The following is a 25,667-nucleotide window of genomic DNA, read 5'->3' as shown; positions in this document are numbered from 1 at the left end:
TCACATTTGTTGCCACATCTGATACAATTTAAAGGCTCTCATGGTAGCGTGGTGCTCCATTTGAAACCATTTGATAAATGTAGCTTTTTGATGCCTCGCATGTCTTTTTGATGATGTGGCTCGTAGTCATAATGGGAAAGGAACAACTTTGTTGTTGTTTTTTTTCATCAGAACATTTGCCAACGCTTCGCACTCAGACATTTATAGTCAATAAATTGCACACGTGAAACGGACATTAACATAGCAAGATGGTGTGGAGCGCGGGATCACTCAATTATTTTTATTATTTTTGTTTTGATTTTTGAAAAAGAAGAAGAGGATGTGAATCAAAAGTTAGGTGCCTGATCATAAATAAGAAAAGTTATAAATACATGTGTATGGAAAATAGTTGTGCAGCATTTACATGATGGAACAGCAAATTTTGGGCAAATGTGCATGCGCAGTCCAAGCTCCTCTCACCCTCTCGAGCGTTTTCATTTTAATATTATAAATGTACAACTTCCTCCATGAGTGTTAGTTTGGAGGAAAAGAAAAACGTCCATTTGTCTGCATATTGATGAACTGTAATGTAAGCAAAAGCTAGAGCTTTAACTGTTTAATTGACTTGAAAGAAATAAAATAATTAATCAAATAAGTACATTCAATTAATGTGGGATTACTTTATTGGCCATTTACTTTTAATGTATGCACAAATGCTGAAGCTTTAATGAAATAACTACCCAATATTCCTCTTCCCTCTCCATGCTTCACTCTTTTCCCAAACTCCTTGTTCTATCTCCTCCTTCCTCCCCAATTTACCTGACCACTGCACAGCACTCCATTGTCAATATTTTCCTCTCGATCCCATTATGATACGGGCACGATGAGCCGAGTAGCTACTTCACACGTCAACCACATATCCTTGTGTGACTCAAGTTATATAATTGTCGACTTGACCACCATGTGCATGTCATCCCACACAAATTGGTTTGATGAAGTCATGGTGGCTGCAGGTTTTTCTCACTTTATTTCTTGAATTTCCAACTCCTGTGAACTTCTGCTTGCTCACATATATCGTGCTTCAAACATCAATTTTGCTGTTGTCAAACATTCAAACTGCGAGACACGGTTTCATGCACTTGAGTACAACTTACGAATTCCCCCTGACAGGTATATAATTTTGCTTCTGTGGCTTGGCATTTGTAAGTGACTTCAACTGAGTGATTCATTTTCTGGTGTAATGTGTTCACCTTGCAGTGTTAGGGGCTGGCACGATGACCTAGACTTTGAGGTATGCACACTCACCTTGAAGCTGTCTAGCCTGGGTTGGAATCCCAACCCAGCTATAAACTGTTATCCTGGTGTATGACAGGCATATGCCATCCACTGGATGGATGTTAAACCAGACGTCCCATATACCAGGATTAGTTGGTGGACGTTAAAGATCCCACGGTGTCCTTTGCGAAGAGTAGGTGAGCTATCGCCGGCACCCTGAACAAAGTACAAAATTATTGCCCTAACTACTGCTGGGAAGGTAATGGCAAACCACCAAATATAATCCTTGCCAAGAAACTGTTTTGGCAGCACCGACGCTCTGTAACACAGTATGGTACATCAGAATCAGAATCGGAGCAGTGAAGTATTAGAATCAGCCCATTGCACTATGTTTGGTTGAGGATTTAACTTCGATTGTTCTGCTGCAATGGAGTAAGAGTCAGAACCTCATGATATACCAGAAGCTTTTGGTATCTAATCCAAGTAGGGGGTTTTATGCAACGTCTCTACAACTGAACTGACAAGAAACGAGCATATTTGGTGTATCTTTTTAAATCAATCCTGAACACCAGAATTTCAAATGAAGTGTATTATGTCAATATGCTTGAAACTCACCTGGAAAATACCTGGGATCCACTCCAGCATGTGTGTTCGTTTTGCTTGAACATCATGCACTTGTGTTCATCAATGTCACCGCCACCTCACTCCCCCTGCTTCAACTTCAAAACAAACTTCAAAGGTCACTGAAAAACTCGACACGAAGCAATGCTCAGATTCACACCGAGGAATTCAATGCTTCTTGCAAGATTTTCAATCTTCATGCATACAACTTGCATATTGCATAATAGTGTGGGGGGTACATGGTGATACCTGGCCAGGTGAGCTTTTCCTCTTGAGGGTTTCATGATGTGCTGCGCATTGAAAAGCTATGGAATTATTGGCTTCACTTAATTTTTGCCTGTGGTGCAGCGGCAACACCACCTGATCCCACATCCCAATATACACTTTATAGCGGCCTTTGGTGGCCTCAAAATGGTCTTCAAGGCCAATGTGTGGAAGCTTAAAACCTTGCCCAGATTCTGAGGTACCTACACCCAAAATTTGTGGCCTCCAGGTGCTATGGTTTGGGCATGAAAAGGTAACAAAAAAATGCACAAACAAACGCACAAACCTTTGAAATTATTTATGAGATTACATCAACAAGGCACCTGTTCGTATGCCGGGTTCTCACTTGAGTGATTGGTTGTGCAAGTAAATCGCTCTCGAAATCGAGAAATTCAATCGTGTACAACTACTGTATTTTGTTCATATCTGAGCAAGTCGGTACACAACACTATTCCCTGTTTCAATGTGTGTAGTTTTTCTTTTGTGGCAATTGTGCTGAACCTGGTGGCACTTGTCAGTTTTTGAGTCGACAATGGCTCTTGTAGTTGTCTCATTAATTTTTTTTTTTGTGTACCTTGTCGAGGCTCGTATGAGAGCTAACACACAATGCAAAGCAAGGGGGGGGGGCATGAGACGAGGGGTGGGAGTGGGAAGGACAAAACAGTGGGGAACAGACACATTAGGAGATCTGTGGAAGGGAGAGGGATGGGACGGGGAACATGGGGAAGAGAAGATGGACATTGCAGGGACTTTCAGGAAGGAAAGCAGGGGAATTGAAGGAAGTGGGCTTGGGTGGATTATCGGGGTAGAAAAGATCGAGGATTTGGATGGGGGATGATAAGAGGTGGTGGTGAACAACTGTTTTGAAGGCCTGGAAAGAAGAATGGGATTGAACAGAGTGACGGAGTTTATTCCAAAGGCGGGAAAAAAGGGGAATGAAAGAGTGAAGGTGAGCAGTGATTCTTGATTTTGGTAGTTTTACCAGAAAGGGGTTGTTGGTGGACCTTGAGTGCCCTGCGGAAATATGGTGGGGACAAATCGCAGATAGAGCAGGGGCGGCGATAGCAGAGAGGAGACGGTGGAAGACAGAAAGACCACCCACCTGCCTGCAGTGAGAGAGTGAGAAGCCCAAAGACTCAGCCTCATCGTGGGAGATGCCAATGATCTTAATGCCTTGGTTTCTACAGTGTGAAGCTGAGAAAGGTGAGAGGCAGGAGCACCAGCCCAGAGGGGAGAGCAGTACTCCATCAGGCTGTGGACGAAAGCTTTGTACGTCGTCAGGAGCTCAGGTGGCCCGAGGAAGGACTTTGCACGACAGAGGATTCTCAGTCGGCGACTGGCTTTGGAGGCGAGGTTTGAAATGTGGCTTTGCCAGGAAAGGTCATGGCAGATAGTGAGACCCAGAAGCTTGAAAGAAAGGACTTCTTCCAGAGGATTGTTGAGAAAGTGGATGAGGAAAGGGGGGGGGGGGGTCCAAACGGTCCTTTTGGAGAGACAAAGTGAGTGTGAGATTTGTCCGGATTGATAGACATGTTCCACGTATTGGACCAGTTTGTGATTTTACCCAGATCTGCAGTGAGCGAAGAAGCTGCTGCTTGCCGGTCTGAGGGATGACAGATGGTACGGCAGAGGGTGGAGTCATCAGCAAAGAGATAAAGAGGATTTTCCAGAGAGTCGGAGAGATCATTGATGAAAAGTTTATTGCGATTACAATTTACAATTTATTGCTATTATTCGTTTGATATAAATTGAGGCCCATGAAAGCACTGAATGTTTGACAGCGATGGGAGTGGAAGGAAGATGAGGAATGGAGATGGAATGAACCCACTGGCAGCAGAAATTGGGCTGTACAGACAGGACAAGGGGAACGAAGTAAGGTGAATATGCAAGGAGAATGTATATAGCAGACAAGAAAAGCTGCCAAGCAGGGTAGATGTGGAAACGAAACGTACAGTGGACAGGATAGGAGAGACTATGAGAAAATAAAAGGTTTGGAATATAAACAGTGGATAACATGAGGTGGTGATATCTGCCATGATAAAGCAAAGGAGAGAAGAACATGATTGGACAGACGCAGACAGGTGAGCAGTTGGCCTGGATTTGGGAAGGGTAACAAGGTTTGGGTTGCTCACTGAGCGAGTGTGGCCTAATCGGGATTGTGAAGAGCAAAATAGCTGAGAGGGCAGGTCATCCATACTCCATGCCATTGCAGATGAAGATTTTGTACACAGCTAGGAGTTGAGAGCAGCTGAGGAATGACTATCTTGGAGGCCACCTTGGAAAAGAAGGCGGCTCAGGAAAGTTCATGGCAGGTTGTCACATCCAATGGAGCTCCACAGACCACACCTCTGTCAGAGGTTGATGAATACATAAGTAAACGGGAAGGGTTAGTCACACGGTCTTTAGATAAACATGGAGCAAGTGTGTGGGAGTATCCTCTGGTATGCAACAGCTTGTGGGCATATTGAAGGAAATAAGGTCTGTGTGCCATGTGGTGGGTTGATCAACACCACATGCGCACAACCATTTTCACGTTCTTGCCCTTACATTTTTGCTGTTGGTCGTGACACCAAATCAAAGTCAATGGCTTATTCTCACCTGGATGTCATCCAGTCACATCATTCCAGTTTTTGGTGATATGAATGTGGGTATCTGTGATGCTCTCCAGCATGGAAGGAATCACAGTAAATCGACAAAAAAGGATGAGCTGATCTTTTTGTTGCCTTCCATCTTGTAGATGAGGTCAAAACAATATATTGTGACGGTTTCTGCGAAACAGTCATTCCGCAAGGCAATGGCACACAACATATTGCGGTTCCCAAGATAATTGTTTCATTATTATTTGTTTCAGATAGTCCTTTCCTTTTGAGTAATGGGTGTATGGTCCAATATGCATTGTGTGGGATTACGTATTTCCCACCCTCCCCCCCCATTATTTTCCAATCTCAATCCTCTACACACAAATCCCTGTACATTCGCCATTGACGTCTCAACCACAACGAACAACCATGCAACCACAACTACAATAAACCACCATGACACAACTCATCATTACACCGCGGCTACCATTTCCTCAACCACGGTCACTGCATATGCCCACCGTCACATTTTGGAGTAACAGGAAACAATGGGTGCAATGTACCATTACGTACACTTGGATATGGGCGTTCTGACATCTAGCTCAAAGTGCAAGTGTGTGCTAAGCACCATTCAAAGTCACATTGATAGCCCTAGGGCTCCTCTCAATTATGACCCCCATTGGGTGTTCAGTGCACTTTCGCTCCCAGAGAGCGCAGCCAAATACCCCAGTGCCATGTTAAGTACGAAAGTCCAGAGCATGGGGAAACCCAGAACATATTTCTGTCATCTTCGCTGGGGTGCCCATGCGTGGGCGGAACCGGTGCTGGGGTAATAGTGCATTCACCAATGAGGGCGTTGGAAAACTCAAATGACCGTTTTGATCCATTTCTACACTCCTCCCTCGCCAAAGGATTATATAAGTGCCTTGTTCCACACAGAAGATAGAACACAGCTTCGATGAGATCTTCGTTGGCTTGGTGGCAAGAGGCGGAATGGAGCTGTGGAGTGAGGCTTGCGGGTTGGAGCGGGGGAAACGGAGTTCGCGGAGCGGAGCACTGGGCGAGCAAGAGATCTGAGTGCCAGACCGAGCACAGTCATTTGGGCCAAGCCAATTGCATTCACATTTACAGACTTCCTTACACCTCCTTAGGCTGTTTTCTCACATGTTTTTTTCTCTTCTTTTCTGTCTTGTCTGCTGTGGGTGCATAATCATGAAAGAGCAATTAGTGATTAGCCAGGCAAGTCCTGAATGGTTGTCCCTTCATGGCGGCCCCACAGATATGCACCTCTTTTGCAGTTTCCTCCTTGCACCTCATCTGTCCCTCACTTGCACCTTACTTGCACCTCACCATATCCTCACTTGCACCTCCTTAAACCATGCACCTTAGACACTCTCAGTATTCCTCCTCTTTCCCCCTCAGCGATTGGGCCATGTGGGCTCGTCAACCCAGCTTGGTAAGCACGAGGTCGCAACCGCCTCGTCTTTTCTCTTATCTCTCTTGCTATTCTACTCTTCCTCGGAATGTTTCTGATGGTGCCTGTTGTGTTAGTATGAAAGTAAGATTTTCTAAGAATTAGATTGCGTTAGCTTTGCACTGTCTTCTTTAAGTGCATGACTTTATTTTCTTTTCTTCTGCACCTCAGCAATCCTTGCATCTCCCTGCTGCACCTATTTTCACTGTAATAAATCCCTTGCTTGCTTGCACCACATACTTTTCCTCACCCTTTCTTGGAATAAATTGCTTGTTATTGTAATGTACCCAGCTCATAGCATCTTTTCCTGCAGTGGTTTAGCAGAGTCCACACGTATTGTTAGCCGGGAAATTATACCCCACGTGATTTGCTCTTGTTAGCCAGCGTACACTCACTGTATTGCTTGGCAGTAATCCGAGGATGCACTGAGAGCACGAGCCCAACTTGATGCTGTCGTCCAATGGAAAGATAACATGTGCAGTAGTGAGAACCCTGGCAGGATTGGTTCTCAATACACAGGTTTGAGGCACAGGTTTTCATCAATGATCTCTCCGACCCTCTGGAAAATCCTCTATATCTCTTTGCTGATGACTCCACCCTCTGCCGTACCATCGGTCATCAATCGGCGTTTGTGGTTGATTAGCAACCTGCCGAGCTGCGGAGTTATCCACGGCTGGTGGCCTCAGGACCGGGTATTCGGGAGAAACTCGAATGCTTCCCCTTGTGGCGAACCTCAAACCCCAGTCCATAACAATATTCACACAAGGAAATATGACCATCTTGAGCAGCATTCCAACCGAGTTTATGCACAGGCATCAGATATTGCAGGGTGTGGGTGTTCAATCCACCATGCAAAGGGTCAGGAAGTAGATTTGAGGCACAGATCAAAAACCTAACCTGAAAAAGCTGAATAATCTTTCAGGAGGAATATGGCTGCCTTGTTCCTTCACATTATTGATCAGCTCGATACCATGTTTTTCACCCCTATCTCAAGCCTGTTGAAAACTAATTTGCCTTTCATATCAGCTCTGTGTGAGAGAAGTGCTGAACTCCTATTAGCTGTCCAATGGCTTGATTTCCGATCATCAATTTGGTTTCAGTCCAGGTCACTCTACCCTGGATATGTTGCTTCTGCTCTCCCAACAATGGATGGAGGTCCTTAATGCCAGACAGGAAATCCGAGCCGTATCCCTGGACATAGCACCTGCTTTTGACACGGTCTGGCACCCTGCCCTGCTCACCAAACTCTCTTCCTATGGTATCCAAGGCCATCTCCACTCATGGCTCGCAGACTTCCTCTCCTGTCGCAGTCAACGTGTGGCCCAAAATGGAGTTCTTTCATCCCCTCTTCCTGTCCAGGCTGGAGTTCCTTAAGGTAGCGTTCTGGGCCCTGTTCTTTTTCTGGTTTTCATCAATGATCTCTCCGACTCTCTGGAAAATCCTCTTTGCTGATGACTCCACCCTCTGCCGTACCATCTGTCATCCCTCAGACCGGCAAGCAGCAGCTTCTTCAATCACTGCAGATCTGGATAAAATCACAAACTGGTCCAACACGTGGAACATGTCTTTCAATCCGGACAAATGTCACACTCTCACTATGTCTCTCCGACTGGACCGTTTCGAACCCCCCCCCCCCATCCACTTTGTCAACAATCCTCTGGAAGAAGTCCTTTCTTTCAAACTTCTGGGTCTCACTATCTGCCATGACCTTTCCTGGGAAAGCCACATTTCAAACCTCGCCTCCAAAGCCAGTCGCCGACTGGGAATCCTCTGTCGTGCAAAGTCCTTCCTCGGGCCACCTGAGCTCCTGACCACTTACAAAGCTTTCGTCCGCAGCCTGATGGAGTACTGCTCTCCCCTCTGGGCTGGTGCTCCTGCCTCCCACCTTTCTCGGCTTCACGCTGTGGAAATCAAGGCATTTAGGATCATTGGCATCTCCCGCGATGAGGCTAAATCTTTGGGCCTCTCACTCTCTCACCGCAGGCTGTCTTCTACCGTCTCCTCCCCAGTCTCACCCTCCCCCTCCCCCCGGCTCTGTCTGTGATTTGTCCCCACCACATTTCCGCAGGGCGCTCAAGGTCCGCCAACAACCCCCTTCTGGTAAAACTATCAAAATCACGAATCACTGCTCACCTTCACTCTTTCATTCCTCTTTTTCCCCGCCTTTGGAATAAACTCCCTCACTCTATTCAATCCCATTCTTCCCTCCAGGCCTTCAAAACAGCTGTTCACCACCACCTCTTATCACCCCCCATCCAAATCCTCGATCTTTTCTACCCCCGATAATCCACCCAAGCCCACCTCCTTCAAATTCCCTGCTTTCCTTCCTGAAAGTCCCTGTTATGTCCATCTTCTCTTCCCCATGTTCCCCGTCCCATCCCTCTCCCTTCCACAGATCTCCTAATGTGTCTGTTCCCCACTGTTTTGTCCTTCCAACTCCCGCCCCTCTTGTCTCATGCCTCCCTTGCTGCGTGTTGTGTGTTAGCTATCACACGAGCCTCGACAAGGCATACAAAATTTTTTTTTTAAACAACAAACAAACAAACACCTCCCATGGGCAGACCTTCAGAGTTTTGATTTTGTAAATGAGGATCTGGACTCCGGACAGATGGAAGTTTTGTGTTTTGTGTTGAACAAGAACAGAGATTAATTTAATAAGGTCATGCAATTATTTTGCAAATCACAAGTTACTTATGTGTGTGGTATTAAATGAGGATTATCCACCATCGTTCAAATTGACTTTTTTAGATACATGGTCTAGACTCGTGGAAGAGCTCGGACACAGAATAGATCAGGACACAACATAACAAACAGAACAGCAAGAGAAAGGGGAAATGCCAACAGCAGGGTGGAGGGAGAAGGTAGACAGAGATGGACAAACAAGGGATAAAGTGTTGCTCTTGACAGTGTTGTTCTGTTACTTCGAAGAGTGAGGTGTAGTAGCCCACGTTCGCGAAGTGAAGAGTGGGGTTTAGCAATCGGTACCGTATGTGCGTTCATACGTGCGTGTCTGAATTTTGTTATTCCCTTCTCTCTGGAACCGCTTGTCGGATTGACACAAAATTTTCACCACACGTGCAACTAATCATGTACAATGGTTTAATGATGAATACGACATCATAGGTCATGTGGTGTGGTAGCCATGTTGGAAAAAAGGAGACATGTTGGACCTATGCATCTCCAAAACCGCTCAGTGTAAGAAATTGAAACTTGGCACCTGTCAAGTACTCCCCATGGGGAATACGTGTGATTTTTAAAATTCTATGATGTCATCGGTGCCTTCGTAATGACATTATAATCGCAAATGCAGAATGATATGGGAATTTTTGAGGGTCACCTGGAGATAAATTGGTACACAGAAAAAGAATTATGATGTCATCGGTCACGTGGTTCGGAAGCCATATATACATAGTGTTACGGCTGTGGAAATTCACAGAACACCATAAAGGTCCTTAGTTCAGTTAGATTGATACGTCTGTGTTCAGTTAGATTTCCCCACCATTGTTTAATGGGATTTATTCGTGTCACAGGGCTGTGATCTTTGAGATAGCCGTTTTTCTTTACTATCGATATTTGGGACCAACCACCAACATCACTCTCATCAACCGCTTCACAACAACCACAACCGCACCTGCCTCTCAACAACCACGCCATCCTCACCACTCCACCAGCAACCGTCAACATCTCCACACCACAAACATCACCTCACCTTCGTCTCCGAAACGACGCCATCTTTGCACCAGCTGCGGCGAGTCCCCAGCGAACAGCGTCGCTGCAAACCGATGTGGGGGGGTTTTGTTTTGAGCGCAAGCGACGGTAATTCCACGCACGTCCGCTCTGTAAAGCTTCGCCTCGGAAAACGGATCACAGGAGAGAAAGGGGCGGGCCCTGTGGGGGTCAAAGGGTGATGATTTCAAACACGTTGGCTCGCTCTCGGAGAATCGGATCCAGAGGGCCGGTGATTTCTACAACGTCCGCTTTCCGAGCAGTGGTGAGAGGGCGGAGATCAGATCTCGTCTCACCAGCCCTATAAAAGGCCGTGCAGAGCGCCAGTTCAACGAGTCGAGTCAAGTCGGGTCTGCAGGCGAGTCTGGAGAGGTCGAGGAGCCGCGTGGAAGTCTGAAGCCTGCCGTAGCTGGAGAAGCTGAGGAGAACGGAGGAAGCGCGAACGGGGAGCGCGGCTGAGCCTGCTGTGCCGCGCAGAGCTGCGCAACGTGTACGAGCCGGAGAGAGCTCGCCCGCCTGCGCCAGACGGTCCGAGGTGATCGGGCTTCGGGACAGTCCGAGCATCGCTGAGGAGCGGACGGGTTCTTACAGGGCATCAACTCGAAGAGAGCAAAGGCCCATTCGTTCCTCTCAGGCGTTGCCGGCCAGGGCCCGTACCACCAGGCCTGGACCAGACCGCGGTTACGCTAGCTGCCGTGGGGAAGGAGCGTCGTGGGTCGCCCAGCGAGGAAGGTAACTTGCGCGGCCTGGCGGAGCCTCTGCGGTCTACACGGCTCCACGTTATAAAGGCCCACTGGCCCAGTCTGACTCCCCTGTCTATGGGGGTGGTCTTTTTCCTCAGGTTTTGCTTTCGAATGCATGTTGTGGCGCCGTGTCTTGTAAGTAAAACCTGTTAAGTGACTGTATATAATTGCTCATAGACAGTTGTAGTGCTTCGCCTTGCCCATGTCTTTGTCCCAGTCCCACAGTCTTCATAAAACAACTGCATGCGTGTTTTGCTTTTGTTGACTGTATAAGTGTTTTTCATTGCTTTCTGGTATGTTACCCCGTTCGTCATGTCCTTTTCTCCTTATTGAACTGCCATGTTGTTTCTCGGAATAGTAGTGGGTTTTTAAATAACCGATAAATAGAATCGGGTCCGGCGAGGTCTGGCGATAATACCCGCTCGGTTATCCCAGAACGGAACGGACCGCTTAAGCGGTTCGTGTCCACGCAGGCCTTCGCCGAGGTACGGTCCCTCGGTAGGTTACCCGTGCGGGTACTTAGGTATATCGATATTCGGCGATTGACCCTATTTCGCACAGGTAGAATACAGACTGGGTTGTGGTGGGATTAAAAACCCACCCGTGACTGGTTTCTGGCGTTGTTCCAGAAAGTCACGACTGAATTGTCCGTTCGGTGGGCGAGCGGCCGTTATTAGTTAATGCGGTCACTCGCACGCCGGGCGGGCGTAAATTCATAACAATATATATATATATATATATATATATATATATATATATATATATATATATATATATATATATATATTGTTACGTTTGAGGGGGGGGTATGCATTCAAAGGGTAATTAGGATGTTTAATTAGGTATGCCATGCTGTTCGAGTTTACCAGTATCCCAATGTAATAAGTAGCAATTCAGTGGTGATAAGTTGTCTAGTAAATGTTCATTTCTTCAAGGGGGGAGATGATAATTGTCACGTAATTAGATAGGGACACGGGATAGGGTAAGTGTGTCTGCGTAAACCCCTTTTTGGTATTCTCTGGAGACTGGCCGTGACGTCACAGGACAGTGCAGCGGATGGCTCCGCCCCGTGATCACGATTGGCGGAAGGCGATGGCGGTGGGCCAATAAACGGCTCGATTGAAGTTCCGAGGACAGAAGGATAAAAAGGTTCTGTTCGGGGTTGAAAAGGAAGAGGAAGAAGATTACAACAAAAAGATCGTGGTTTTTTTGGTGTGGAAGCTGTGGCGGCAGAGAGCGTCCTGGTTGTTGTGCTGAGTCGATCGTGTTCTTGATCGTGTCTGGGAGCCTTGCCGAGCCTCGTGCCTCGCCTCGGTTGGCTCTGGGGTTCTGCTGACTCGGAGTGCGGGGTTGGGCGGTGGGCGGACCTGTCTCCCTCTCCTGCTCGCAACTTGGCGCCAGAACTGGTTCCCTGGCGGCTGTGAGCGGACTTGGGCCAAGACCAGGAGGTCGACAGCACCACGGTTTCTCCTGCCCCCCCTGACGAGAGCAAGGCCAGCTCGTCCGGCGCCGATCCAGGGACAGTTGCGTCCACACCACGGTCCAGCCTGACCACCAGAAATAGCTACGTTTTGTGTGTGTGTGTGTGTGTGTGTGTGTGTGTGTGCTTGGCGCCTTAGAGCGATTGAGAACTGTATATTCATTGGAATTGTCTGTGTTTTTCCCGACGCCCGATCCCACACCATCCCGTCGAATCGCCCCGGATCCCTCTTCTTGCCGAGTCTTGTTATTTCTGATAATAATAAAAACAAATAAACACCATCAACTCAGTGAAAAGTGACTCGTGCCACCTTCCTCGTCCCGTTTGCGGTAGAGTGATTAGAACCGCCATGTTTGGGTTATAAATAAATAAACCGCCTCCATCGTTTCGGCTCATTCTACGTTGGCGGGACTGTTCAAGTCCCGTGGACGTCACAATATATATACATATATATATATATATATATATATATATGTATATATATATATATGTATATATATGTATATATATATATATGTATATATATGTATATATATATATATATGTATATATATATATATATATATATATATATATATAAACATATATATATATATATATATATATATATATATATATATATATATATCTTCTTCTTCTTCTTCTTTTGGCTGCTCCCTTTAGGGGTCACCACAGCGGATCATCCGTATGATCCGCATAGTGATTTGGCACATGTTTTATGCCGGATGCCCCTCCTGACGCAACTCTGGTCGCCTCTTACGACACAGGGATATGGTACACCTATTTTAACCAGGGTATACACCGGCCCAGTACACTGGTACTCATTTCGCCGACCTCGGAAGGATGACAGGCTGAGTCAAACCCCCTGGTGTATTAATTCAGTGGCCCAACGAGGCTTGAACTCAGGACCTTTTGGATCCCAAGCCGCTGCCCTAACCACTGCGTCAACACCAGGCATTATATATATATATATATATATATATATATATATATATATATATATATATATATATATATATATATATATATATATATGTGTATATGTATATATATTGTTGCGGGTGAGAAGACCACGAGGTGGGGGATGTGACGTCAATTCTCCCCCGACTCCCCGGAATTGTCGGCTGTCGCTCATGGATAATTCCGTGATGCGGCGGGTCGCTTAACTGACTGTGGACGCCAATAACTCAACCGCATGGCCTGGGGTGCTCCCACCGATGAGTGAATCGGGTTACCCAATTAACCACGCGGTTTAATCACCGGGGAACCATGCCCTCGGTATGCCTTGTCCGAACCGGATCACTCTCCCGGATCGGATCTCCTTTCCGAGCCGAGCGGCACTGCCAAGGACGTACCGGCTCGAAGGAACGGATTGTCAGGAATAAAGACCCAGCTAAACCTGGATTCAAACCATGCTGGACCAATGAGGGAAAAGACAAAGGCGAGCATGGAACATTCATAATGAGAATTATTTATTTACAAGTAAGCGAGGAAAAGCATGTGGCACAACAAAGGTTTATTGGGTGTGTAATGCAGGGAAAGATGAGAGAGGTGTGGGGTGCGGAAATTTTACAAGCAACTTGCAAAGCAGACATAGTTCAGACGAGACGCGAGATTAATAAAAGCAACAATCACAACAATAAAAGATCTCATACAGGCTTACTTTATGGATAGGCGCCAACACTCTCAGACACACACTCAGACAAAGTAAACCCAATTGTGAAAGGGACTTTTGCAGCCAGGGAGGGAGGGAGTTGAGGTTACAGTTTTTGGTACCTGAGCGTTTCGGGGGAGGGGTGCTCCGTGGTGCGGCACCCAACAATGGTTGAGTTGTTCGGCCACAACCGTATGTGTGGAGATCGTGTCTGCAGGAGGGGCTCGAGTGAAGAAGAGCAGAGTCCAAAGGGGGGGGGGGCGAGAGATAAGCACAGGCAGGACCAGGCAAGAGGCCATTCGTCGAGAAACAAGGGGTGGTTCGCGTCGTGTCGGCGGAGACAAGTGGCAGGAGCACTCGCTCTCAATGACTCCTTCTCTCCTTCAATTCTCCTTACTCCTTCTTCAATACTCAAAAACCTCTCTCAATTCTCCTTCCAACCAACTTGCAATTCTCTTCCCAACCAACCAACGACACGGATGTCCGTGCTTTTTAGAACCTGGAGGTCGGGGAGGAGCCTTGCCGAAACCTGACGTCATTGTCAGAGCCGAGCATGCCGATTGGACTGGCCCTTCACATGGTCCGCCTTTCTGGGCTGGGTTTCAGCCAGACTCCGGTATGGTCCGCCCATGCCGCGCATGTCTGGCCTTTGGCAGGTGGATGGTGGTGCAGCTTTTGGCATTTGTCCAGCCGAATGTCGGGATTTTGCCTCTGAAAACGAGTCGCTGGGTAGACGGTGGTACGCTGTGGCCAGTGAAACGAGGGTAGCAAGCGAGATGAAGGCACCGTGGATTGTAAAAGGAAGGAATAAAATAAAAGGGGAAAATGATTTAATTACCTAACTAAGAGCCCATCACAACACACTCCCTTGTCTTCCCACAAGACAAAAGGAAGGGACCTAACTACACGTATATTAATGGAATAACTGACTCAGGACAACTGTATGTTGTATGCATACGGTTCCGAGAACCGTACCTATATATATATATATATATATATATATATATATATATATATATATATATATATATATATATATATATATATATATATATATATATATATATATATATATATATACACACACACACACACACACACACACACACACACACACACACACACACACACACACACACACACACACACACCTGGTGTTGGCGCAGTGGTTAGGGCAGCGGCTTGGGATCCAAAAGGTCCTGAGTTCAAGCCCCGTTGGGCCGCTGAATTAATACACCAGGAGGTTGACTCAGCCTGTCATCCTTCCGAGGTCGGCGAAATGAGTACCAGTATACTGGGCCGGTGTATACCCCGGTTAAAATAGGTGTACCATATCCCTGTGTCGTAAGAGGCAACCAGGGTTGCGTCAGGAAGGGCATCCGGCGTAAAACATGTGCCAAATCACTATGCGGATCACACAGGTGATCCGCTGTGGCAACCCCTAACGGGAGCAGCCGAAAGAAGAAGAAGAAGAAGATATATATATATATATATATATATATATATATATATATATATATATATATATATATATATATATATATATATATATATAATATATATATAAAGTATATATATATATATATATATATATATATATATATATATATATATATATATATATATATATATATATATAAAATTTTAAACCTTCAATAGTCTTCTTTGAAATGGCTGAACAGATCGAGGACAAATTTTGCAGGTATGACCACCTATCCATGAGGAACAAAAAGTTCCCCACCTATGATGTTATGGTTTGGCAGCCATATTGAATATCCCCTGAAACTTTTCAAAAATCTTTTTCTCCAGAATGCCTGGTCAGATCGAGGGGAAACTTCACACAAGTTCCCCAAGCCTTTGGGATACCAGTGTGTTCATGAATAATTGAGAGCTCACATGGCTTGGCAGTCACATTGGATTGAAGGAAAATATTTTGAAAATGCTCTTTCTTGAACCGCTGCATCAATCGACGTGAAACTTTAAAATTATGATCGAGTCGTGATGGGGAATATATGTTTTAAATTTCAACCTGATCAGGCGCATGGTCTGGCAGCCAGAATTTTATTTTTTTTGAATATGGGTTCTTTTTTGTTGTTGTGTGTAAGAAGGCTCACTTGGCTGCACTTGGATGGGTTTGAGGGTAGAGGAGTAGCAGTTGAAAACCAAGTCCTACCCAGGTGCCTCCTGATGACTTCATCTTTGCGTTTTGTTTGTTCGGGTTCCTTCTGATGACTCCAATGCAGTACCGATTTAATTTGGTCTTCCCTTTGATTTGAATTTATTTGTTTGAATGAGAAATTTCCCACCAGAAGAGTTGGCTCGCACCATGTCCTCAAGTCTGTATGGCATAAATATTCTATGACGACCAGTGGCGCCGTAGTGGCGAAGAAGAATCTTGTCTCACAAGGGACACTGGATACCATTAATCAGAGTCGCAGAGCCAGGCTTAATGGCAGAGCTGAGCTGTTCAGGGAGTTGAGGCATGAAACTGTACGTGTGCTGAGGGTGGACAAGGAGACCTATGTGCGAGGAATCTGTGAGGGGTGGTGCATCGCCTGTGGTCAAGTGATTCTTGTCCTGCTTACAGGGGAATTCACGCATTGCATTCATCCAAGCCCGTTCCTCAGTGAGCTGCAGTTGGAGCAGAGGGTGGTGGCTTTTGAAACAGGAGTCGAAAGTGAAGGCCTGCTGAACCAGGCTGATCCACCAGCTGTTGAGTTGGATGTCAGGGGTGTTACTATGCCTATTGCTGACACTCCTATCAACTGTGATGCACCTTCGTTTGTGGAAACACAGGCTGCGGTGAACCGATTGAAATGGGGTAAAACTCCTGGGATCTGTGGCATCCATGCTGATCTTCTCAAGGCTGGTGGAAATGCTGCACTCGTGTTGTTGCATGCAGTTCTGTGCTCTGCCTGGAACATAGGCATCATCCAAACTGACTGGAAGAGGGGCCTTGTTGTCCCTCTCTGGAAAGAGAAGGGTGATCGCCAGGACTACAACTACCGAGGGGCGAGGCTGCTCTCTGTGTCGGGCAAGGTCTTTGCTCGGATAATTATTGATCAGGTTCGCCACCATCTGCTTGAGCACTAGCGCCAAAAGCAGTCAGTCTTTATACCAAAGAGGTCAATGATTGCCCGTATCCTTGCCTTCGGGTCCTCACCGAACACAGACAAGAGTTTTGGCTGGGGCTGCTTGCAGCCAATGCTGATCTCTGAAAATATCAGTGGGTTTAATGCCATTCTTGATAAGATCCACTTTTTCTCAGCTTGAATGAGCCCATCATGCCAGATCTTATAATCAAAGCAAAGTTGAGGTTTTGGGAGTGGACAGCTCCCTGGAAGGCTGGGTATTTTTACCTGAGTGAAAATGCTACAGTATAGTGTTCAACTTCTGTGATGTTCCTCGGATGGACGGTAAACTGCATGTCCCGTGGACATTGAAGATCCCACTGTGTCTTTTGTGAAGTGTCAGCTAGTTATTGCTGGCTCCCTGAACAAATTACAAATTCCTGTCCCAGTCCTCTGCGCTCCGTCCCTTGCCTCCCGTCCCTTGCCTCCTGTCCCTTGCCTCCTGTCCCCTGCCCCCTGTCTCCTGCCCCCTGCTTCCTGTTCCCTGCCCCCTATCCCCTGCTTCATGTTCCCTGTCCCCTATCTCCTGCTTCCTGTTCCCTGCCTCCTATCCCCTGCTTCCTGTCCCCTGCCTCCTATCCCCTGCTTCCTGTTCCCTGCCCCTTATCCCCTGCTTCCTGTCCCCTGCTCCCTGTCCCTTGCCCCCTGCCCCCCGCTACCTGTCCCTTGCCCCCTGCCCCCTGTCCATTGCCTCCTGGCCCTGTCCCTGTCGCTTGCTCCCTGCTCCCTGCCCCCTATCCCCTGCTTCATGTTCCCTGTCCCCCTGTCCCCCGTCCCCTGCTTCCTCTCCCCTCTAGTCGAACGTCAGGCCTGGCAAGCCAGTTTAGGAAAGATTTGGGTGGAAAACGTTCCCAGGTGGACCCCCATCAGAAGGTCGGAATAATTGTGATTGTTAAAAGAAGTATTTATAACATTAGCTCGTGATTGCGAGAGAATGTGCTGATAATTTACATCAATTAGGAAAATATACTGCCAGCTTGTAATGACACAACACCTCACACCTGCTGTTTTAAAATTTGGGACCATAAGTGCCATGAGCTGAGTGTGCATGACCGGTTTGAAATGTGGTCTCAAGAGGCAAGAGTTGACCTGGAGGGCAGAAATGGTTTGTTGGAAACGAACCAAATCAAAATGAAAACATAAATTGTAAAATGTGATTGTTACTAATCCTTGATGATGATTTTATTTTATTTTTAAAACAAATAGACTTTGTTTATCTGTGATTCAGTGAGTTTTACATTCCCCTTTATATGGAGATATTGTCTCGAGCGTTTTACATATTATGTTTGAGACTCGTCGGTTGTTTAAAGGTCCAGTTGTACCGTTATAATTTTTTTTAAAAACTATGTTTCAGCCTCTGCCACACAAGAAGACTTCCAAATCCGGCCACATGCCTTGTTTGTACACTCGTACAAGGCACCGACATTTTGTGATCACTGCGGAGAGATGCTCTGGGGTTTGGTTCGCCAAGGCCTGAAATGTGAAGGTGAGCTCTTCGTTGCATCAAAACGGTTACACGTCGACTTTGATAGGCTTTGTTAATAGTAGATGTTTCGACTTGTTAAAATATCAAAATATATTTGATTCAATCAAAGCCTTTTACATTTTCTTTGAGAATGATTTGATTCAGAAAAATATGTGAATCGTGATGGATGGTGCGTATGTACATCAGCTTAAGAATGTCACCTTGATGAACCCATGATGTCGCAAGATGATGCCATTCTACTGTTGTGTGTTTTCCTCTTGTTCCAACAAGTAAAAGGGGTCAAGCGCAAGCGATGCCCACTTCATGTGCCCCCACTTTACATCCCCACTCTCCCAATCCTTACCCTCTTCATTGCAAGAAGAGATCGCAAGCGACATTCTTCTGTGAACATTCTTCTTCTTTCACATGGCAGATTGGCTGCCAGGTAGCTATCATTTTGTTGGGGCGCCACTGTGCCGCTGATGCTGTGCCCCGATTACCACTACACTCGTACACATTTCTCTGACCTCAGAAGGATGACAGGCTGAGTCAACCCCACCTGGTGTTAATTCAGTGGAAACAGCTCAAACTCAGAATCCTAAGATCCCAAGCCAGTCACTCTAACCATGAAGCCAAGGCCAGCCTTAATGAAGAGTCATTAGCTACTTTTCAAAGCAGGATGTGTGGTGCACTTGAGTGTTCCACAGTCAAGAGGATATAATGGATGTATGAGTGAAGGACAGCAAATTTACGTTTGTAAAGGAAGACTATGTAGAGTAGATCGAGGAAATGTTCTGAATAAATGTTGAGTGAAACTCAAGAGGTGGTGGAAGAAAACAGAAGCTACGGACATTGCTGAAGGAAACGGTTAACACATATTTGTCGTCCACATCTGAGAGTTTTTTTTTTTTTTTTGCAAGACAGCATGCTGACACGACTTAGCTTGGATGAAGTTGATGTTCAAAGTTTCAAACGAGCTTTTGATCTTGACCGATGCAGCAATCTGTGGGGGTAACGGTACAACAAAGCGAAGTGATCTACAAAGTGTGAGGGGTTGTCCAATGAAGCTGACAGCTCTTTGATGTGAATATGAAATTGTGTAGAAATATTGCAGTGCATCTCTCGAGGTAAATTAATATGGGCATCTTCCTGTTTTACGAACGTGGTAGATGCCCAACATGGCTCCAGCGGCAGGATGGCTCGTTGGGTACAGCACGCTTGGCTCTGATTCGTCAAGTGATATTTGTGAATATTTTATCGAACTGATTTTATTGAATTATTTCGTTTTGCATTTATATACTTGTAATTATTTCCTCATTGGAAGACGAAGACAGAAGCTACCTCAAGCAAACATGAGGCTGTTCCATCCTATTGTTACAAACTAATGTCAGTTTACCCTTCTTGCTGTTACATGCTGTTGAGTTCCGGTTCCGTGATGACCACAGAACAGGTTCTCATTAACAAGGGAATGCTTTAACCATAAATTGGGGTGGGGAGGAAGAAAAAGAACGTGGCCGCACATGCACTAAACCAAACCATTACAAATGAATTGAAATGATCTCGATGAGCGACCTCGGAACCTCGATGGAACTTAATTATCAAACTCGATGCACGTATTCTTACGGTTTTAGAAACTTGCTGGTGCTTCTGTCTCTCGAATACTCGGGCTTCAGCATGGGCCACATGGTGAGCTGCTTGTCGCTGTTACTGTTACTCCTGGCTGTCCATAGCACGGGCTTCAGTATTGTCCACACGGTCAGCTGCTCGATGCCTTTGCTTGTGTTCCTGGCTCTCCACACGTGTTCACTTCATACTACTTTGTTTCCTGGCAATAATTTGTTTCTTTGGAGGCATTTTATTTTTATTTTTACATCTCTTGAGAAAACGTTTGTAATATGTAATTATTGCCAACATTGTATGGACCGTGTATGCTTTTCAAGTTTGGCTTTAAAAGTTGAGCCTAAAGCGAATGGGTTTCGCACAGGGAATTGTTAATGTTAAAACAAAAGTAAAAACCAACAAACAGTATCGTATGATGGTTCGCTCACTTTCATGTTCAAATGCAAGTTGAGCATAACCATCCCAACTTTCTAACACATTCACTGCGCACATTGAGTACAACCACCAAGTTTCAACAAATTCCGTCGAGCTGTTTATGAGTGCATACAAGGTAGACAGACAGACAGACAGGGGTGAAAACATAACCTCCGTCCAGTTTCGGTAGCGGAGGTAAAAAGATGTGCTGCAGTTTTATTTCAGACAATTGACACTTTTTATTTTTTTTTTTGGACTTGTAATAGCCACTCCCACGAGGAACGGAGGTGCTACATGATACATACACATTTACATGGACCATATGCATCACCAGTTGTGTCAAAACAAATGTGGTCATGAGTTTATTTATTTTTAACCACCAGAAACATTTCTGGGTATGTCCCAAGTTCAACCACCAAGTTTCAACTCGTTCTGTTCAGCGGTTTAAAAGTGCATATACTACAGATAACAAACTGTCTGACAGAGATGGCTGTGGCTAGGTGTGTGTGTGTGTGTGTGTGTGTGTGTGTGTGTGTGTGTGTGTGTGTGTGTGTGTGTGTGTGTGTGTGTGTGTGTGTGTGTGTGTTTGCATGCTGTATATGGTGTGTCATTTCTAGGTTGGCTTCCTTGGCATTCCCATTTGTAGCATTTTACTCATCGTGCTGGGATCTCAGATTCACATCCCATGTTTTTGTCACTTTATTATTATCATTATTGTTATTATTATTATTATTATTATTATTATTATTTACTAATGTGCTCGTAAAAATAAGTGTTTTGATGTCTCCTGATGTCATTATCCCTTGTGGGATATCTATACCAAATCCTCTTTGAGCCTGAGATGCTGCAGACAAGTGGTAATATGACAATGACTTTATGATGCGTACGCTGTTCTTGCTAGGCTGTGGCTTCAATTACCACAAGCGTTGTGCTTTCAAGATTCCAAACAACTGCAGTGGTGTGCGACGTCGGCGGCCATCCAACGTATCACTCCCTGCACTCACTCGGCTGTGCGGTGGAGATGGTGTCACGCTCTGCACAGATGAAGTTTCTGTGGTGAGGCAGTTTTCACCATGCAGGCCTGTTAACCATTGATCAGTTAACTTGTGGTTGCTTGCTCATTGCTTTGTGATTTTGTGTTCACCTTTATCTTTTAAAACTCTACACTATGTACTCGTATCAGTTGTTTCAATGTGGATTTGAGATAACATTTACACCATGCATGCAAATCCTTGTATGAATTGTCAATATCTTGACAAGTTTATGTGTAATGATTTATGGGGCCATCTATATTGCTTCTGCAAACATTTCTGAATTGATGACCCACTCATTCCCCCTCCTCCCCTCTCTGATACCACACCACCCCCAACACCACATATCCCATGTAGTCCTCTCCTTCCTTGCATCCTTCCCTTTTGACCCTCTTCATTGCCTCCCCTACCCTACTTTTCTTTCTTAATCTTCCCCTTACACTCCCTTCATTCTAAAAAGAGTGTTATGCCTCTGAGCATGCTTCAACCTCCAGAAGCTGTCCACATGCTTCATTCCAAGTGAAGGTTTTGCCACAGAGACGAACCTGGAAACGTACCTGAAATAATGTCCACAGATCAGATAAAAGGAGTAAATGAAGTTTCAATGTTCCTATTCCCAGAATAATCTGAAGTGTAGCAAAATAGCATGAAAGGAAATGCCAGAAAAGAAAAAAAAACAAGAGGGCAGTCTAATCACTTTCCAAGCTCAGCACAAGGGCATGACGCACAAAATGCATTGCTAAGGTCGAGTGCAACCAACAACAACATAAAATCAAGACGCCCATATGGTGGTACAGAACTTTTGTTGTTGCACTAATGACAATGACATTATGATACGTCAGACAAATCTGACCATCAGTTTGGATCCCATCCCAATTGCCACTCAACCTTGGATATGGTGCTGCTTCTCTCAACAATAGATAGAGGTCATGAATCTCAAGCCAGAGGTCAAGGCTGTGTCTCTGTAAACACCTCGGACATTCGGCATGATCTAGCACCCTGCCATATTTGCCAAGCTTACGGCCTGTGGCAAATTAGGCCACCTTCTTAATGGCTTACTGACTTCCTCCACTCAAACTGTCTGTGCCAAGCTCTCAATGAAATGGAAATAATACCGGTAGAGCTCTTCTGTAGAGCTAAGATCATCTGTAGAGCTCATCTTGCAGTAGAGCTAAGAGTGCCCCAAAGAAGCATATTCATGGACTCGGTCCTGTTCCTCATTTACATCAATGACCTTTCTCATGTTCTGACGAACCTTCTTTTACTCCTTGCAGATGACTCCACATTCTGCTCAACATTTCCATATCCCACTGACCTGTCAGTCGACAAGGCCTCTCTACGTTGCTTATTGGATGAAAGCTCTTCCCAATGGGCAGGTGTGCCTGATTCGCACACCTTTACTGGATGCTGTGGATACACAGCTCTTCATATCATTACCATCTCCCACAAAGAAGAAAAAGCACAAGGCAAACTGTTTTCATTGCAGATGGTTGGTGGCTTCTGTTTCATACTGCCCCTCATCAGGTCTTACTCGCGAAGCTCTTTCTTTCTTCTGTCCTGACCTACTCGCTCCAGGTTACAAGCGTTCTTCCCGCAACCGCCTCCACGTAAAATTCTTAAATCCAGGCTTATGGCTCATTTCCACTTCTTTGTTTTTCTCTTATCCAATATTTGGAACCTCCTTTCTCAGTTATTTCATTCACCCCATTGCCTCTGGGGCTTCAAATTGGTAGTGGACCACTCTCTCACGTCATCCTCCATCCCGACCAGTCATCTTTTTCTCCATTCATTAATCCTTCCCTACTTCTCCCCATCTACTTGTAGGTTGATTTTATTCCTTGCCTCTCCTTCTTCATTACCTTCTGTCACCTCTTCCATGAGCCAATATTTTGTGTCCAAAAATAATTAACACGGCAGATGGGGTATGAACTTTGGGTCACAGCATCATTTGTAAACGCCAAACGTCACAGCCTGTTTATGACTCATAAGTGAAAAATCAGTTAAAAATTCAAATTTTCTACTCACAAACAGCCTTTTACTCTCACAGTCAACATCTGCATGCCACTCCGTTGCCAGAACGTTAACCTTATTCTGTCACTTAGCTCTTCCAGGAGTCTATAATCATCTACTGTATATCCAAGCATGAACAAGTAGTGTTGCTACATGTAACAAATACTGAAGCACAGGAAAATACCAACAAAATCCCTCGCACCTCTCAATTTATTACGATGAGATATTATAAATTTGCATTGCACTGCACTGACGTCATAATGGCAGAAATGATTACCTCTGCCACCTAGGGTAACCAGAGGTTATGTTTTCACCTCTGTCTGTCTGTTTGTTTGTTTGTCTGTGAGCAGGATATCTCAAAACATTGTGGACGGATTCGGGCGAAATTTGGTGGACAGTTGGGTGTGTGACAAGGATGAATTGATTAGATTTTGGTGAAGATCCTGATCCGGATCTGTTTCGAAGAGTTTTTAAAAGTGATTCCTTACCATTGAGAGATGGGGCCAAAAACGATTTACTGTACAGCACGATATCTCATGAAGTTGTGGACGGATTCGGAGGAAACTTGGTGGACAGGTTGGATTTGTGACGAGGACGAATCAATTTGATTTTGGTGAAGATCTGGATCCGGATCCAATCATTTTTAGAGTGATTCTTCATCATTGACTTGAACACATGCAAGTGCACAGATGGGCCCAAAAATATATAGCGTGATATTTCAAAAGTTGTGGATGAGTTGGTGAGATGACAAGAAGCCAATTTGATTTTGGTTCGGGTCAGAATCCAGATCCGGCCGATCAGTGGAATATAAATTGTAAACTGTTCAGCCTTGCGGAGGTAAGCGCTCTACCCAGCGCTGCTTTAGTTTTGTACATGGATTATGAAATGCTTGTATAAAATGACATGTTGCGTCTTCCACAGAAGAGCCCATTTGAAGGTGCTGTGGCTCGCGAGCGCTGCTCCCCATCTTGGAGTGGTCGACCTATCTGGGTTGACCGTGCCGTTGCCACAAAGGTCAAAGTTCCACATACATTGGCCGTCCACTCATACAAGCGGCCAACCATGTGTCAGTATTGCAAACGGCTACTTAAAGGTCTTTTCAGACAGGGTGTACAGTGCAAAGGTAAGTTCTACAAAATGTAGGCATGCATGGGAATTAGTTACTCGAGTTATTGCATTATTTCAGTTGTATTATTTCCATTCTCGATTGTCTTTTCATATTTGTATAGGAATTTTAACCACAGACACCTGACTTGTGGACGGCACACCACGAGAAGGTGGTCACCATGAACCACCGAGGGGTCACCTGCATGAATTTGCATAAACCCATATTTGCTATCCTTGGATAATGAAGGCAAACAGATGTTTATTACAAACAAATGATGTACGTGTAGATCTAATATCCTACAAAGTCAAGGCACACCCTTATAAATTGAGGGGAGTGGGGTTGGGGAGGAGGGTTCACCCCCTACAAATGTATTTTGATTTGCACAATTGTGAATATTATGAACAAAGTGTAAAAATCGGACACTGATCAACCATTGAAGCTTGCGGGGTTATAGCTCCCCCAACCTTTTTTCTCAAAACAGTAAAATAGGCCCTTTCCTCATGAACTTGTCAAACTACTGCACTAGCTCACTCCATCTCTCAATTTTTCTCGAGAAAAGTCAAAAATCCAGGCAGCCAATGGCATGAGTCAAGGCCAAGCTATTAAACACAACACAACCCACAGAAAATGCAACTTTGCATTATTTTGTTAACAATACACACATTCTAGAATGCCCGTAACAGCAGCTCTTTCATAGTTGTACTTCATGATTGATTTGTGATTTCAGTTTACAAATCCTGCTAGAAGCTACTGAAGATTCTCAAAAAAAGAAAGCTTCCGAAATTCAAAATCCTGACTCGAGCGAATAATTATATTTCCTTACTTTGCCAACAACTCTCTTCGGAAGATATAGCAAACATGTGATAAACCACACCAAGGCATACCGACACATGCTTATCACCGTTTAATTATGACTGGCTGTGCGATGATGATTTCATACCTCCTCTTCCTCCTCCGTATGCAGCACAAAGCTGTGTGTAGCATCATTTGCTGAAGGTGCGACTGTGCCGTCGATGTGCCGCCCCTATTACCCTTACACGGATACTCATTTCCCTGACCTCGGAGGGATGATGGGCTGAGTCAACCGCACCTG

The 25,667-nt window shown here is 45.3% G+C and overlaps 1 protein-coding gene across 4 annotated transcripts in view; it reads left to right on the top strand.

Annotated features, from left to right (window-relative positions):
- The window catches only part of LOC147028772 (serine/threonine-protein kinase D1-like), a 137,171-nt gene that overhangs the window by 55,444 nt on the left and 56,060 nt on the right, over positions 1-25,667 (top strand). For all 4 annotated transcript variants that reach the window (XM_085879484.1, XM_085879485.1, XM_085879486.1 and 1 more), the window contains 3 exons: positions 18,281-18,412; positions 21,327-21,481; positions 24,388-24,589. In XM_085879484.1, coding sequence (XP_085735610.1) covers positions 18,281-18,412; positions 21,327-21,481; positions 24,388-24,589 — 489 coding nt within the window. The remainder of the gene's footprint in view (positions 1-18,280; positions 18,413-21,326; positions 21,482-24,387; positions 24,590-25,667) is intronic.

This window comes from Eptatretus burgeri, chromosome 4 (assembly GCF_056783735.1).
Source record: "Eptatretus burgeri isolate ZD-2024b chromosome 4, Ebu_testis_v1, whole genome shotgun sequence".
NCBI classification, from domain to species: domain Eukaryota; kingdom Metazoa; phylum Chordata; class Myxini; order Myxiniformes; family Myxinidae; genus Eptatretus; species Eptatretus burgeri.
The sequence above is the reverse complement of the archived record's forward strand: the minus strand, read 5'-3'. Positions and strand labels throughout refer to the sequence as shown.